At 43.5% G+C, this 18,017-nt stretch overlaps 1 protein-coding gene across 1 annotated transcript; it reads right to left on the bottom strand.

Moving 5' to 3' along the window:
- Nucleotides 1–12,577: 12,577 nt before the first annotated feature.
- Nucleotides 12,578–17,659, bottom strand: LOC111951506 (KICSTOR complex protein ITFG2). Its single transcript, XM_070434729.1, is given in 10 exon segments — nucleotides 12,578–12,673; nucleotides 12,729–12,781; nucleotides 14,523–14,659; nucleotides 14,814–14,968; nucleotides 15,851–15,918; nucleotides 15,921–15,980; nucleotides 16,101–16,278; nucleotides 16,400–16,441; nucleotides 16,626–16,721; nucleotides 17,325–17,659. Coding segments are annotated over 10 exon segments (981 nt in total). The 5' UTR covers nucleotides 17,421–17,659.
- Nucleotides 17,660–18,017: the final 358 nt, after the last annotated feature.

Raw genomic sequence — 18,017 nt, 5'->3', positions numbered from 1 at the left:
CATTAAACTAGAGGYATCAGTGAGGCATCTAACCCTCTTTTGCCTCCCACACTAAAGTCTAGCCCCGTCTGAAGTCTCTCGCCATCTTTGGAAGAGTGTTGCAGGGTAACAGAGCACCTCCCCGCAGACCTTGAGTATGGTGTCCATTTTATGACACCCTCACACCTAAACAAATAGACACCGTAGCGGAGACAGTTCTCACTTACTGGAAGGAGAGGAGCTCTGCAGAGCCTAGCAGGAGACATAGTCAGACCCAGTGGATGAAAGGCTGATACAACACTCCCACTCACAGAACCATCACACACTGAATCTCTCTCTGAGTCGTCATCACTACACATGGGATCTATCTCAGGTTACATAGGCGTTCCACTGATGAAAGATGGTCAATGTGTGACCGTGTCCAACCGGTCACGAATGGAAGAGCCTTCATTGCTTTTAAGCATCGCAGGCTAAATGGTGTAACTATGGCAATTGAAAGAAAAGTGTTGTTTCAAATCATGTACTAGATCATGACATGAAAATAAATATCGGACAAGACAGCACTTTTGCAGTCAAAATTGCGGGCCAGTGTTGACACACAGTATTATAATTGACATGTTACCTGTTCCTATTGTAATAGACCTGAGAATAAACAGACAGGGTTGGTGGGGTGGAGGAGCAACCTGTCTGTCTGTCTGTATTCTGCACGCTGTCTGTCTGTATTCTGTACGTCAACTCACAATGTGATAATTTGTCTTGCCTGTCAAAGAGAAATTACTCTCTGGGTTTCGATTCCTCCTCTCTCTCCATGTGATGGGGGCCGCGGGGGAAACAGAGACTCAGCCCTCACATCAAGGACCCTTGTGAGGTAGATAGCGGCCGGTGGGCTGTCAGTCAGGATCAGAACCCGTCACGGTGACACTGGGATCAAGCCTGAGTGAGTGAGAGCGCACACACACACACACACACACACACACACACACACACACACACACACACACATCAAGCCTAAGCACGCACAGGGGTACCATGACAGTTTGGAACAGACTGTAGCCACCACAGAGACTCAGCAAAAGCACATCTCCATCAAGATGAGTGTTGTCTCATGGGCTAGGGACTTTGTTATGGCTTATCTTTCTAACAGCTCTCATGTACTCACAAGGACCAGGACTGATTACAGTACACTACCATGTCTATTCAGGTTGAGACAATGCATGAAGCGTATATAAACAACTACCAACACTACTTCAATATTCAGCCTGTATGAATGCTATTCAGCCTGTATGAATGCTATTCAGCCTGTATGAATGCTATTAAGCCTGTATGAATGCTATTCAGCCTGAATGACTGCAACATTGCAGCGGTATTATGTGAAAATCAACAAGGCTTTATAGTACAACAGACCCAGATTATGCATGGAGGCTCTCACAGAGGGGCTACTGAGCATAGATACATGCATACTTTACTGTTCTATTTCATTCTGTGCTACAGAGATCAGGGGAACATGTGGGCTAGTAACACACAGAATGGCACATAAACACTGTGATATAGAATGGAAATGGGGGAGGTAGGCCTATAGAGACAAAATTGAGACTCTGCATGCAGAATTCTGCAAAAATATCCTCAGTGTACAACGTTAAACACCAAATAATGCATGCAGAGCAGAGTTAGGATGATACCTACTAATTATCAAAATCCAGAAAATAACCGCTAAATTATACGACCACCTAAAAGGAAGCGATTCCTAAACCTTCCATAACAAAGCCATCACCTACAGAGAGATGAACCTGGAGAAAAGACCCCTAAGCAAGCTGATCCTGGGGCTCTGTTCACAAACACAAACAGACCCCACAGAGCTCCAGGACAGCAACAAAATTAGACCCAACCAAATGAGAATGAGAAAACAAAAAGATAATTCTTTCCAATGTGTCAAGTAATTAACAAAAAACCCCAGAGCAAACTAGAACGCTATTTGGCCCTAAATAGAGAGTACAAGTGGCAGAATACCTGACCACTGTGACTGACCCAAACTTAAGGAACGCTTTGACTATGTACAGACTCAGTGAGCATAGCCTTGTTATTGAGAAAAGCCGCCGTAGGCAGACCTGACTCTCAAGAGAAGATAGGCTATGTGCACACTGCCCACAAAATGAGGTGGAAACTGAGCTGCACTTCCTAACCACCTACCAAAAGTATGACCATAATAGAGACACATATTTCCCTCAGATTACACAGATCCAAAGAATTCGAAAACAAACCCGATTTTGATAAACTCCCATATCTACTGGGTGAAATACCACAGTGTGCCATCACAGCAGCAAGATTTGTGACCTGTTGCCCTTTTGTACTTCAACCATTTGCACATCGTTACAACACTGTATATATACTGTACATAATGACATTTGAAATGTCTTTATTCTTTTGGAACTTCTGTGAGTGTAATGTTTACTAGAGTTGACGTCGGAAGTTTACGAACACTTAGGTTGGAGTCATTAAAACTCGTTTTTCAACCACTCCACAAATTTCTTGTTAACAAACTATAGTTTTGGCAAGCCGGTTAGGACATCTACTTTGTGCATGACACAAGTAATATTTCCAACAATTGTTTACAGATTATTTCACTTATAATTCACTGTATCACAATTCTAATGAGTCAGAAGTTTACATACACTAAGTTGACTGTGCCTTTAAACAGCTTGGAAAATTCCAGAAAAGGAAGTCATGGCTTTAGAAGCTTCTGATAGGCAAATTGACATCATTTGAGTCAATTGGAGGGGTACCTGTGGATGTATTTCAAGGCCTACCTTCAAACTCAGTGCCTCTTTGCTTGACATCATGGGAAAATCAAAAGAAATCAGCCAAGACCTCCACAATTCTGGTTCATCCTTGGGAGCAATTTCCAAACGCCTGAAGGTACCACGTTCATCTGTACAAACAATAGTACGCAAGTATAAACACTATGGGATCACGCAGCCGTCATACCGCTCAGGAAGGAGACGCGTTCTGTCTCCTAGAGATGAACATACTATGGTGCGAAAGTGCAAATCAATCCCAGAACAACAGCAAAGGACCTTGTGAAGATGCTGGAGGAAACAAGTACAAAAGTATCTATATCCACAGTAAAACGAGTCCTATATCAACATAACCTGAAAGGCCGCTCAGCAAGGAAGAAGCCACTGCTCCAAAACCGCTATAAAAAAGCCAGACTACGGTTTGCAACTGCACATGGGGACAAAGATCGTACTTTTGGAGAAATGTCCTCTGGTCTGATAAAACAAAAATAGAACTGTTTGGCCATAATGACCATCGTTATGTTTGGAGGAAAAAGGGGGATGCTTGCAAGCCAAAGAACACCATCCCAAACGTGAAGTACGGGGGTGGCAGCATCATGTTGTGGGGGTGCTTTCTGCAGGAGGGACTGGTGCACCTCACAAAATAGATGGCATCATGAGGAAGAAAATTATGTGGATATATTGAAGCAACATCTCAAGACATCAGTCAGGAAGTTAAAGCTTGGTTGCAAAATGGGTCTTCCAAATGAACAATGACCCCAAGCATGCTTCCAACGTTGTGGCAAAATGGCTTAAGGAAAACAAAGTCATGGTATTGGAGTGGCCATCACAAAGCCCTGACCTCAATCCTCTAGAAAATGTGTGGGCAGAACTGAAGAAGTGTGTGCAAGCAAGGAGGTCTACAAACCTGACTCAGTTACACCAGCTCTGTCAGGAGCATTGGGCCATAATTCACCCAACTTATTGTGGGAAGCTTGTGGAAGGCTACCCGAAACGTTTGACTCAAGTTAGACAATTTAAAGGCAATGCTACCAAATACTAATTGAGTGTATGTAAACTTATGACCCACTGGGAATGTGATGAAAGAAATAAAAGCTGAAGTAAATCATTCTCTTTACTATTATTCTGACATTTCACATTCTTAAAATAAAGTGGTGATCCTAACTGACCTAAGACAGGGAATTTTTACTAGGATTAAAATGTCAGGAATTGTGAGAAACTTCCGACTTCAACTGTATGTTTCCCATGCCAATAAAGCGCCTTGAATTGAATTGAATTGATATACAGTGTTTGATAGAGAGGAGACCTTGAAGGGACAATGATGGCTGAACTGGAATATGAATCAGTCTCAGTCCTAGTGATCAGGGGGCTTCTTTAGTGTCACTGCCATGACAACCGAGTGAAGGTGAAGGATTTGAGGGGGATACTCCCTTACACAAAAAACACATGATTTGACATGAAATTTCACGTGAAATCATGTTTTTGGAACACTTCACGTGATCACGTTTTCACGTGTAGGTTGATGTTATCATATGTTGTTTTAAGATCACGTGAAGTTCATGTGGTTTTTCCGTAAAGGCTGTTTGTACGAGAGGCGGCTGTCAGTTTTCAGAGTAGGACCATTTTCTTTTCCCGCATAGAGAAAATACTATTTCCTACAGTACTTATTATTAGCCATGTCTTTGAGCTTAGATGGACTCAAAGGGGAACATTTTCCAAACCCTTTTATGTTGGCTAAAGCTCTTACAGCCTAATGCCTTCAACACCATATCAGATTTCTTTCCTCTCCAGCTTTAACTTCAATTATWACTTGATTATTATAATTTGTAATGACATTAAAATGTACCCCTTTCTTCTAAGGTAATTATAGCTGTTGATACTTTACCCAAAATGATATTATGTCGTGTAAATCAAATGACATGTTGCAAATCAACTTCAATAACAGCAGACAAAAAAAATGATCCTTCATTTACAATTATACAAATGCATCCATTATAGAGTGTGTTTAGACACGTCATGCTGTCAGTTGTCATAGACCCCGGGCCCTGATCATAGCCTCACCATTCTGCTTCATCAGAACAGTTGTTCAACCTTCCTATGATTACACTAACCCGGTAGCCATGCTCTGTGGAAGCACATTAAATGATAACCTTCTCCATCTCTGAGAAAAAAAGTCCTCCGTCCATTACACACAGTCAAAAAAAATAGTTTCTCATGCCACAGTAATGGGAGCAACAATCAACTTAAAAACATAATCACAAAACTTGTTGAACAGCCTGGCAAGACCCATTAATATAATGATTAACAGAGAGGAAGGAGGACATAGAACACACATCATTCTACAGTCCCCATCGCCGGTTTATTCTATTCCCTAATGAACTTCTGTTACGAGTTCTAACTTCTAACCTGGACAAGTGAAACTAAACAGATGTCAACGCTAACTATCAATATAATTGTAAAAACTACAGGAGAGTGGAGACAAGAATAGCTCCCATTGCTTAAATATACACACACACACACAGCTGGTGGGGACATTACCCCTGGGTGGTCAGTTCCCAGGGTCATCCGTCTGCTGCTTCTGTATTAGATAGTGTAACATCCAGCCTGACGGCATTGGGGAAATATCAGGGCAAAGGTCAAATTCACACAGGAACCATTCCACTCCTCCATGTTGCATTTATTATACCAGGCCAGGGGTGTCCTATGTGGGAAATAATTCAATAAATATGGAACCAATCGCTGGTCTTGACATTACTCTATTTGCTGGGGCTTGACACACGTCTACATAAAGTAGACAAACACTTAAGAACATAACATTAGAAGATTTGATTTACTGAATAACCACGAGGTAGCAAGTACCGGGACTGCAGTCAGAGGCCTTAGTCGGCAGACGGAGTCAAAAGTCGAGACCAAAGTGGAACCCAGTTATAGAATGCAGTGTTTTTCTGTCCCTTCAGTCTTGACGCACAGAGACACAGGTCCTGGGAAGCAGCGTGACACACTGACGTGCCAACCGTTTGACCATTAACGGGCAAAACAGGAACAAGTCTCGACAAAGCTGATAGGAATGCTGCTGACCAATGTGCCGGCTACATATAAGGGCATATATTAGCGTTGTTTTTCTCATGCCACAGTAATGGGCGCAACGATCAACCTAAAAACATGATCACATAACTTGTTGAACAGCCTGGGAGACCCATGAATATAATGATTAACAGAGAGGAAGGAGGACATAGAACACACACATCATTCTACAGTTCCCATCACCGGTTCATTAAATACCTTAATGAACGTACAGGTAACTGCCAAAATAAAGGAAACACCAACATAAAAGTGTCTTAATAGGGCGTGGAACTCTATTGGAGGGATACGACACCTCTCCTCCACAAGAAATTCCATCCTTTGGTGTTTTGTTGATGGAAAACGCTGTGATGGGGGCATAGCCATGGTAGGCGAAATAATGGCCTGCMCAGATTTTTTTTTACATGACCCTAAGCATGATGGGATGTTAAACACTTAACTAACTCAGGAACCACATCTGTGTGGAAGCACCTGCTTTCAATTTCTCTTTGTTTCCATTATTTTGGCAGCTACCTGTATGCAACTTCTAACCTTGAGAAGTGAAACTAAACAGATGAAAAACAAAGTGTCCATGCTTTGGTACATACTACACTGCAGGGCCTTGGCCCATAAAAGGGGAGGGGAGCTCCAGAGTAGGATACACAAGAGACACCTGAGCCCAGAGTCTAGACACACACATACAGTACACACTTGAGGCAGCTACTGAGTCCTCCACTCGTCCCTCCTCATTTATAATACATGAGAACCAGAGTAGACAGACTAGAGGCTGATATCGGATCTTCCCTTTGGGATAAAGTAGGATTCCCCTATAGACCCATCCAGCAGTCAGCCAGTGTTTATGCTTGTTGCCTCGACTTAGAAGTCCTCTGCAATACAAAGCTGACAAACAAGAGTACAGTCTTGCTGCTACGATAATGGTCAAGTTACATAACGCTGTTGGTAATTATGTAACAGCAGTACCACTCCAGATCCTTGAGGGTCAACGATCACAGAACAAAAAGAATGGGACTAAAATGGCTGACATTTGGTATAACTTACAAGATAAAAAGACGGGAATAAATATTGGTAGTTGAACCTATCGCTACATTAACTCTGTCAAACCGGCACATTGCCTTAGGGCAGGGAAGGGCCACAAAAAAACCTGAACTCCTCATGAAGGACCGCAGTGGCTCGACTGAGTCCCCCCCCCCCCCACAAAATACCTTGCCTTAGGGTATTGAAAACAGAGGCGCTGCATAGAACTATCCCGTTTGATACATCAGTGGAGACATACCAGTGTGAATATAGTATATTAGCATTTTCCTTTCCTACAATCTCCTTTGCGAGCATATATCACTTTAATGTGTCTTCTAAACCAGTCTGGTGCATTGAATAAATGGAATATTATGCCAGAGGGGAGATCTGAGACAGTGAGACAACATGAACTAGATACAAGCTGAGCTAGGCAAACCAGACACGTTTCATAATAGGATTCTACCAAAAACATGAGACAACTAACAGTCAGTGTGTGCTTCAGCCTTTATTCAGAGTATTTACATAAATTAGGAGAAAGAGAAAGGTGGGGGGTTGGAGGAGTGGAGAGGTGAGGGTCGTGTTAAGGTCATCCGGCCTGCTTCTTCAGCGTGTGTCCGTAGAGTGTGTCTCCCACCAGCTCTCTCACGGCCTCCCTGTCCTCGGCGTCTGTCACAGACACAAATGGTGGCCATGACCCTTGACCAGACACAGATCATATGACCTGTCTGTCCTCTGGTGGCATGGGAGCTTTCTGATCGAAAGGTTACAGGTTCGAGTCCCTCTGAAGGAGCTGGGACTGCTCTGTATTAAACTCTGTCTTTAGTGGGGTTGAGTCAGAGTGGGTTTTGAAATGCAGATGAGAGCACTGCTTTAGATGAATAATAAAGCACGGCTGAGCCAGTGGAGGAGCTCCCTGCTGCTCTGAGGAGCTATTCTACCGGCATTCACTTAAACTGGGGAGTTTAGAATACATGACAATGGTTGCTTAGGCAAGGTAATCCAGAAAAAGTGTGACATCATCATGCAGAAGCAGGATGGCATGCATTACGGATGGGCCATTCATTTAGCTGGTCCCTAACAGAAAATGCATTAGGGCAGGATGTTAAATCAAGAGATGCACACAGGCAGTATGTAGTAGCTGCATGTCTGAGCTTTCTTGTTGAGGGTCCAACTTTTTAAGTGTTGTTCAAATGCATATTTACATAGTAATGACATACTGCAGACAGGTACACAAGTTCACTGAACATAAATGTTTTAGTTTGCCACAGTAAAACACCTGAGAGTGGTGGTACAAAGTAAACTGTACCATCTGCATGGCAACGCCGCTGAGAAGACACTCAGATTATTCATTTACTGCTGAAATAAGCACAAGCAGAGAGAGATAAAAGTCCCCATAGGTATAACAAATATGCATCTCTCCTCACGACGCCTTGTACAGCAACAGCCATAATTATCCTGCATTGTCACATTGTGAAGCCAGAGAAAATAAGCTTCCTGATAAACATAAAACACACTGTAGATACATTTACTTTACTCCCTTCCTTGTTATTAAGCAATGACTCATATATAATATCGCAGGTCTGTCGACAGTCAGAGAAGGGGGATGCGTTTGGTTGTTATTTGTGATGGGTGAGTGAAGATGTCTACCATTGTGTGTGGAACTCAGACTTGGTGACAGGCGACAGCTACACACACACAGGCAGCGCTATCTATCAGCAATAAGCTGATGTCGCACTGCAAACTGGGTTTAGCCATGAGGACCTCTCTCTCTCTCTCTAGCTACAGTCTGTCGCTCCTTTTCTCTCTAACATCTCCCTCTCTTTGAGCCTCTCTCTCTTCCACTCCCTTCTCTCCCCCAACCCCCTCTCCCTACTTCTCCCTTACTCTCCCTACCCCTTCTCTCCCCCTACCCCCTCTGTCTCTCTGTCCCTACCCTGTCTCTCCCCTACCCTTGCTCTCGTCCCTACCCCCCTCAGCCCTGTCTCATGACCACTATGTGTCTCATGATTTGTTTAGGTAACAGTTCTCTGAAATTCGCAGGAAGGGGCACCAACATGCCCAGGGGTTCAATTATTAACACAATACTGCAGGAACAGGAAGACTACTAGGCTTAGCTGCTGTTAGGAAATCTTTTTGTTTTTTTTATGATAGGCCTACCTGAATGGCTTATCTGCAGACTATATAATCATTTAGGGCGAGCAGTCAGCTCACCAGACTTTGATTTAATCAAGAGGCTAATTAAGGGATTAATGATCATTTCTTTGGGCCAAATTGATTTCCCTGCTAGTGCATCAATTGTGTTGTCGAAATGCGAACAGGAGACCGTTCAACAGCGTGTCTGCCCTGTAAGCCAGGATGGAGTTTTATTATAGAATCTGTCAAGTGTCATGCACAGGTGGTTGGTGGTACCTTAATTTGGGAGGACGGGCCTCGTTGTAATGACTGGAGCAGAATCAGTGGAATGGTATCAAATACAGCAAACACCATGGTTTCCAGGTGTAGGATGCCATTCCATTTGCGCGTTCCGGCCATTTTATGAGCTGTTCTCCATCAGAGCCTCAATGGGTCAGGTAGCTGGACCATCTGTCACTCTGTGAGCAGCAGCAGCTACTGGCTCCGACAGAGAGGGCCATGCAGAGCAGCGGAAATATGTAAAATAACCAGTCACACAGTACGTGCAAATGCAACACCAAACATAAACAGACCAGGAACAGCTAGCTACTGATATTATGTAGTGTCAGTCTATGTCATTCATTAGTGGGGGAGACAGCCAGGACAGAATGAGAATGTGCTCATTGTAGCAGAAGATCAAGCCAATGCTGAATAGAGCTTGGCAGCTTGTCGTCCTAAAATGAACAGAAATCTCCTAATCCTGTGTTTACCACCAACCTTATTTCATCACGTATATCCAAAAACTTGATTCATTTACCCATAGGCCTTGCCCAACGAACCATGGCACAAGGGTACAAAGTACCTATATCCACATAAAGCCAGTCCTATATCGACATAACCTGAAAAGGTCCGCTCAGCAAGGAAGAAGCCACTGCTCCAAAACCACCATAAAAAAGCCAGACTACGGTTTGCAACTGCACATGGGGACAAAGATAGTACTTTTTGGAGAAATGTCCTCTGTCTGATAAAACAAAAATAGAACTGTTTGGCCATAATGACCATCGTTATGTTTGGAGGAAAAGAGGGGGCTTGCAAGCCGAAGAAACACCATCCCAAACGTGAAGCCAGCGGGGGTGGAGATCAGTTGTGGGGGTGCTTTGCTGCAGGAGGGGCTGGTGCACTTCACAAAATAGATGGCATCATGAGGCAGGAAAACTATGTGGATGGAAAATGATGTGCCAAAATTCACCCAACTTATTGTGGGAAGCTTGTGGAAGGCTACCCGAAACGTTTGACCCAAGTTAAACAATTTAAAGGCAATGCTACCAAATACTAATTGAGTGCATGTAAACTTCTGACCCTCTGGGAATGTGATGAAAGAAATAAAAGCTGAAATAAATGACTCTACTATTATTCTGACATTTCACATTCTTAAAATAAGGTGGTGATTCTAACTGACCTAAGACAGAGAATTTTTACTCGGATTAAATGTCAGGAATTGTGAAAAACTGAGTTTAAATGTATTTGGCTAAGGTGTATGTAAACTTCCGACTTCAACTGTATAATCCACAGTCTGTCCTGTGCATGTCCACCCACACCCTACAATGAACAGCTGTGTGATGGATTTTCTGTACGTCTCTAGATGTGTCCCTCAGTGTGTGTGTGTGCGTGTGCATGGTTGCGTTTGTGTGTGTGTGTGTGTGTGTGTGTGTGAATCTGGGCAGCCCTTTGACAGTGTTGCTAGCCTGCTGAGAGAGAATTCCCCTGGGATAGAGAGAGCGAAAATGAGAGAGGCAGAGAGAGAGATGAAGAGAGAGTGGTCCCCTCTGCTCCATAGGAGTGAATGCGTGGATTCCAGCCTCTGCCTCTATAAATACTCCAGTCACGCATCAGAACAACAGTCTGCTGGCGGGGACAGGTTTTACATACATTTAGACGAGTAGAGGACACACATTTAATCTGTTTCCCTTACTCTCAGTTAGAGGACATGAATACAGAACAGTAGATGCACTGTTTGTGTGTCAGGTAGCATTAGCTGAGTTAATGGGGAACTAAACAAAATGGTGGACAGGGAAACCCAGGAGCTTTCTACCTGGTGCTGTGGTCTAATTAAATTACATGTAAGATTATTTTTGTATTTCGACCTACTTAGTCCACCTGTCGGCTCTCTCTAGTAATGAGCCTGGGGAGGAGGTTAGAACTAACTCATTTTTTTTCTTGACATGGTTTGAGTGAGAGTAGCTTTTAGGTTTACATTGTTGTTTAACTCCAACTCACCCACTCCCAGTTGCTCCAGCCGGGCCTTGAACTATGGCCTCTCCTCCAGGACCCTAAGGAGATGGGTGGGCTCCATGCGCTCCAGCTCCACCCTCCAGTACACATAGATCTTGTGGTTGAAGCTGACGTACACCAGACAGGGGCTGTTCTTGCCATCCGTACAGGTGTACTGACCTGTTAAACACCAATATGTAAGGCCGGTTAGACAACCACAGGGAAGAACATATTCCACATATTCATTTACATTTACATTTAAGTCATTTAGCAGACGCTCTTATCCAGAGCGACTTACAATATTCCATGACTAGGGGCCCGAGTTTTCCCTAATCACATGTCTTAATCGGGAAAAACTCCAGGCCTAGTCATTACAGTAAAAATACATTCAGTGACAATAGGAGAGGCTTAGAAATAGGATTGTTCAAATCAAATAAATATAATCAGATGTTATTTGTTACATGCGGCGAAATGACAAGCCCTTAACCAACAATGCATTTTTTTTTTTAAGTAAGAAAATATTTGCTCATCACTGTGGCCCTGTGAACACTGGCCTATAATAATGTGTTTTTCGCAAGCAATGCCAACAGTGGTGAGGCTGAGCTAATTCACTCCAATAACCACAGAGACAAAGCATGGATGACCCCTGAGTGTGTGTTGTTCACACACTGACTCTGATTGTCCTGTCTGTAGCTTCAACATGCGTTCATCGTTACGCATTCTGCATTTATTCCTTGTGGTATTATTATTATTTGTATTATTCTCTGCGCTGTTGGAAAGCGCCCGTAAGTACGCATTTCACAGTTACTCCACACCTGTTGTTTAAGAAGCATGTGACAAAAATAATTGAATTTGATTCTCTCTTGCCCATTTCTTTAATCCTCTTATTAGATAACAATATGATCTCTCTCTGCTCTCAGAGGCACTGGGGCTCGTGCAGAAATTGGAGAGACAGCGTTTGACATCGAGCGAGAGAGTGGGAGATAGAGAGTGGGAGATAGAGAGTGGGAGATAGAGAGTGGGAGATAGAGAGTGGGAGATAGAGAGTGGGAGATAGAGAGNAGAGAGTGGGAGATAGAGAGTGGGAGATAGAGAGTGGGAGATAGAGAGTGGGAGATAGAGAGTGGGAGATAGAGAGTGGGAGATAGAGAGGATGTAGCTTGTTTATGTGAGCGTGAAGTCCAACACTGCCATCTAATGGTGACATGAGCTGGAAACATTTACTGTATTAATACTGTCAATATCATTTGCTTAGTCATCACGTAAATCAGGTATACATAGGTGAGGGATATGACTAGAGTTTCACCTGCACAGAAAGCATTGACGTTCTAGTCAAACTGGAACCGCACCACCATGCGGTTGTGGTCGATGATGTAGGTCTGACCATCCCAGGCACACGCCACCACCTCCTCTCTGCCGTCGCCCTGGAGACAGAGGCGCAGTCACAATGTCAAAAACCGCACGGTCACAGGCAGTCACTAAAGAAACTGACCACTTCAACTGCTCTGAACTGTCCATCAGTTTCAGTGTGCCTGGAACACAAAAACACACGATCACATTGTTCACATACTAAAATTACCAACATTTTATGCTTAATATTGTTAATGCTATCAAGAGTATTGTTTAAACTGCATATAATAATAATAATAATACGACAGTCTGAGATTTTTTTTGAAAGAACTAAAACAGCTCAAGACCTGCAGATCACTGGTTCTCACGGGGTTAACTAAGACATTAAAGCCATAGAAATGGAATGAATTATTCATACGGTTACAGCAGCACTCTGAGTGCTGGACACCAACATAGTCATCTAAAGATCTCCATCCCTGAGCTAAAAGCAAGAAAATAGCACATCATTTAAGGTAACCTTTATTCAACACAATTTCTGTCCCTCAATCTCCCCTGAAAACACCAACAAGCTTTGAATTCGAAATCCAAATACTTGGGAAAAAATATAAAATAAAATGGCTGTAATATGATCTGGCTACATTTCACTATTCCCTCAGCAGAATTCCTCAAACATTGATCCTAATTAGGGTACACAGGCATGTCAAGCCCTCTCTTGGTGCATCATTATTAGCCTATCTGTGACTGGCCCAGACTCTCTAGTAAGATAATCCTATTGGTTCCCCTTTTCTTTAAATATTGATAGTCTCTCCAGGAGCTCACAGAGCCCTCAGCCTGCAACAACCACAACCAGTCTCCTCTGGTAACATTCACCCACAACACCTCCCTCCCTTCTACATGCCTTTCCTAGTTCTGAGTGACCTTGTTAGAAACTGTAATTGGTGAGAGAGTAAGAAAGGTCTTCCTTTTCACATTAAGAGAGCTGGGGAGCAGGCTAGGCAGCTCTGTGAGCTGGCAGATATACTGCCTGTCAGAGATGTTCAGCAGATTTCTATAAGGAGGATTAATATACAGGGTTATTGCTGTTGAGATAAACAGGTCAGTCAGGTATCTTCACAACCACAAGTCATATAAACCTTGGATCTGCTCGTATTTACACTGAAAAACTCACCTAACAGCAGAGTGGAAGTACTTMTTTTTTGTTGTTGCTGAGCCCGCTACAGTTATGATTTAGCTCATTATTTTAGAAGATAATTGACTGCAGTGATGTTAAAACTTCCTATCTGGGGGCCTCCCGGGTGGCGCAGTGGTCTAGGGCACTGCATCGCAGCGCTAGCTGTGCCACCAGAGTCTCTGGGTTCGCGCCCAGGCTCTGTCGCAGCCGGCCGCGACCGGGAGGTCCGTGGGGCGACGCACAATTGGCCTAGCGTCGTCCGGGTTAGGGAGGGTTTGGCCGGTAGGGATATCCTTGTCTCATCGCGCTCCAGCGACTCCTGTGGCGGGCCGGGCGCAGTGCGCGCTAACCAAGGGGGCCAGGTGCATGGTGTTTCCTCCGACACATTGGTGCGGCTGGCTTCAGGGTTGGAGGCGCGCTGTGTTAAGAAGCAGTGCGGCTTGTTTGGGTTGTGCTTCGGAGGACGCATGGCTTTCGACCTTCGTCTCTCCCGAGCCCGTACGGGAGTTGTAGCGATGAGACAAGATAGTAATTACTAGCGATTGGATACCACGACAATTGGGGAGAAAAGGGGGTAAAATGTATTTAAATATATATATTTTTTTTAAACGTCCTATCTGAACACATCCTCATTAGGATTCCATTATGAGACGGACTGAGTAAAATAAAGTTCAGAGTGGTCAGTGGTGCGATTAGTGAATTGCGCAGCGTTGCTCTTCTGAACAACTTACTTCAGACACTTTCTAGAGTACAGAGGGCAAACAGGCCGCATTTAGAGGAGTCGCCTTTGGAGCCTCTGCTTATGCTCCCGATGAGATGAGTGGAGACGTTCTTGTTGTGGATCCGACCAGTGGTCAGATGCAGAAAGACGTCTCTGGAGGGACCCTCGCTGTGACAGACACATTACAAACACAGGACGATACCAACATGAACTGGCACAGCTTATCTATAATTAGACAGCCAAAGCACTTGTCTACTACTGTGTACTGTATGTATCAATACTGCATATGTATTAGGTGCTCTGCATGTCCAGTGGTATGTACCTGCCAGGAGTGGGTGGGGCCTCCTCCCCAGGCCCCACCTCAGAGGAGCCCTGTTGTGTCCATGTGCACAGCAGGATGGCAAAGCCACAACCAGGCTGGGACACCATCAGTTCAGGAAGACCCTCTAGGTCTGGGTTTACTGACAGGCTGTCCACCTGTCACAGGAGGAAATAATGGATTAGAAAAAGTAGAGTGTACACTTTACAGGATGTGAAGTCATCCAGTGTTATGTGGGGTTTATATGTCGGGCCAGAGTTCAACTCGGGATAACCGGTCATACAAAAGTAGCTCAGCTTTTAGCCAGGTTAATTTCTATGGCAACGAATCCTTCAGAACGAACCAGCTCCTGGGCAGGCTAACTCTACTTACCCTGAATGAAATGACTGAGCCGCGAGTTGAGGATCAATTAACTCAGATTCACTCCCTCTTGCAAAGACTTCCATCATCCCCTCCATTTGAGGAAGACGACTGATTCAATATTTTATTAATCAAATGTTTTTTGTGTGTTAAATTACTAATGTTAAGATTTATCACATTACACATTTAGTAATGATAGAATGCATTTTAAACTTCACGCAATGTAACACTTTTGTATGACTTAATAAATAACAAATATCAATAGGAGTGGGAAGGTGCTTGTGCATTGATAAGCACACCAAAGACCTTAACGATAAGTTTGAAAATAAAGACGGCACTTTTAATAGCCTATTTCACACCATAGCCTGCTGAACTTGCGAGATAATTTTTCTCTCAGAACAAATAAAAATGTGGCACTGATTAATCCATAGATTAAGGTTTCAGCATTGTCTCAATGAAGAGTTCGACTAGCCATGTGCGACATGCGCAGTTACTAACCTGTTAGAGATAGCGGCAGGCGGACGAGCAATATCCACCGTCGTAGAACGGACCAAGCCTGAGCTGGAATGTAAAACTTGCTGAAGCTGGTAAGAAAACCCTGAGTAGATTGCTCCGTAGGATACCCCTCAGGAGTTTTTCAGCCTTTGATTGACATAATCCATGTTTGTGTATAGACCTACCAGAAGCCACTTCTTCAGCAGGACCAGCTGTCCAGAGCTCAGGTCTGAAGAATCGGTGGGCTCCTCCCGCGGAACGCTCTCACCACACGGTCTGTGTATCCCACTACAAGCTCACTGCGCCCATCCCCATCTGCAAAGCGTGTACACACACATACACAGTTGAGAATAAAGCAGTCGAAAAACAGAAGCGGTCAATTGCATTGAGGGTGCCTACGTCTAGGATGAAATGGGTGCAGAACAGAGAGGTTACCTATGTCACTAATAAGGATGACTTTGGTGTTGGCAGGAATGTGCTGAGAGAAGCAGGGTTTCTGGTCGTCAGAGAACAGCGCCTCTTGCTGGCTGGATAAATCTGACTTGGCTCCTGCCACTGCAGACAGGTCAAACAGGTGAAACCATCCCTCTGCACCCACAGCAACTACAAAGTTCTGATGGATAAATTAAGGCAGTGAATAGTTAGGTGATAGCACACACTGGATGCAAGGGGAAAATGACACACAAATATTCCTCATCTGACTGGAGGACTATGCACAGTTTCTGCACACCCACCCTTCCTTTGTTGCATATGTCTCCAACACCAACACAGGTGAGCTAAAAAATAAACCAAAAAGATAACTCATTAAATATTTGTCTAAAACTGCTAAAATAACAATATAAATCAGATGTACAGACAACGGTGTTCAAATTTCCTCTTTTATGCCACTACAGTTGTACTTAAATGTGCTGACATTTGAACTCAGAGAAGTGATCAAATGCCCTCTAAGCAGCCGCTTACCATGCCCACACATGTTCTAGTGATCCAAGGCTTGGAGTCATCCTTCTTGTACACATGCAGCTTTCCACTGGTGTCACCCACAATAAGTTCATTCAGCTGTTAAAAAAGAATAACAGTTCATGTCAAAGTTCTGGGGTCAAGGCCCTGGGTACAGTCACAGCCAGGACATTTTGTTTCCATAGATATAAGACATGTTGTCATAAATATGTTGGAAGGTCAAGGAACGTGATAGGAGTACTGTTATGGCATCTACTATTTCACTCTTGACCCTCTTATCGTGACTGGAGGGAATGAGTCAGAGACCCTCTAAAGCAGGAGTTGCTATTTACAGTACAGGGACTAGAAAGGCGGAGTTGCTATTTACAGTACAGGGACTAGAAAGGCGGAGTTGCTATTTACAGTACAGGGACTAGAAAGGCACACCTGGACAACGAATGGGCAAGTGGAGAGTGGGCAGAGCWGTTTATGACTTCTGAAAAATTATTTATCTGTTGCCACGTAGGTGGGGAAATAACTGACAAAAAAACGAGTTGAACATGTCATTGGTAGGTCTACAATATGTATAACTGGCCCTAGGAGGTGGATACACTAACGCCGTAGGGATTGAGACTACACAAATTTTTTCAAGAATTGCCCATGTCTGAAAACATGGACACAAGGAAAGATCCCTGAATAATTGTCTCGCTGCTGATACTTTACCGAGTCATTATCCGCATCCCCAAGACAAATTGCATGAGGGAAAAGAGTTACGGTGAAATCCAAACTAACACGCTGAACATAGCTCAAGGACCGCATATCACCAGATAACAGTTTGACAGCTGAGCTGGACACTGACAGCTGCAATTTGCATCATCCAAATGCAAGTTAGAGAAACATCAAGTAGTTAGCTGTGTTAAAGCGTATATTTAAGCGTTGCTTCTGCTTTTAAACTTGGCGTGATAACTATTATCAACCATAACCACTAAAAATAACAGAAAGCCGTACTAAACTTGTAAGACCTGAGGGTYTGTACGCTCCTCCTTAAACAAAGCTCACGTGACAAAAACAGTACGGAAACWTACTTGAGACAAGCTTCACGCGTTTTGTATTTTGCGATTCGTATGGTCACGTGGCGATATTTATTGTAATCCCACAGATATCGTTAGTTATTGAGAAGTAAAGAAAAAATGAAACAGCCAACGGAAATGTTATATTGTAACATAATCCCTGCATTTGTATTTATGCACAAATACTGAATCCCACCTAGCTGATTATTCAATTGTTCATTATATAGACTAATGTCACACTCACATGTAGCCTAGTAATTCCAGAATATTCTATGAGTGTAAATGATAAATTATAATGTCAGTAAGCTAAAAGAATAATGTGGTAGACTGCTGTGGGCATTAAATC

Source organism: Salvelinus sp. IW2-2015, linkage group LG24 (genome assembly GCF_002910315.2).
Source record: "Salvelinus sp. IW2-2015 linkage group LG24, ASM291031v2, whole genome shotgun sequence".
In the NCBI taxonomy this organism is placed as follows: Eukaryota; Metazoa; Chordata; class Actinopteri; order Salmoniformes; family Salmonidae; genus Salvelinus; species Salvelinus sp. IW2-2015.
Note: the sequence above shows the minus strand (reverse complement) of the source record. Positions and strands in the feature narration are given on the sequence as shown.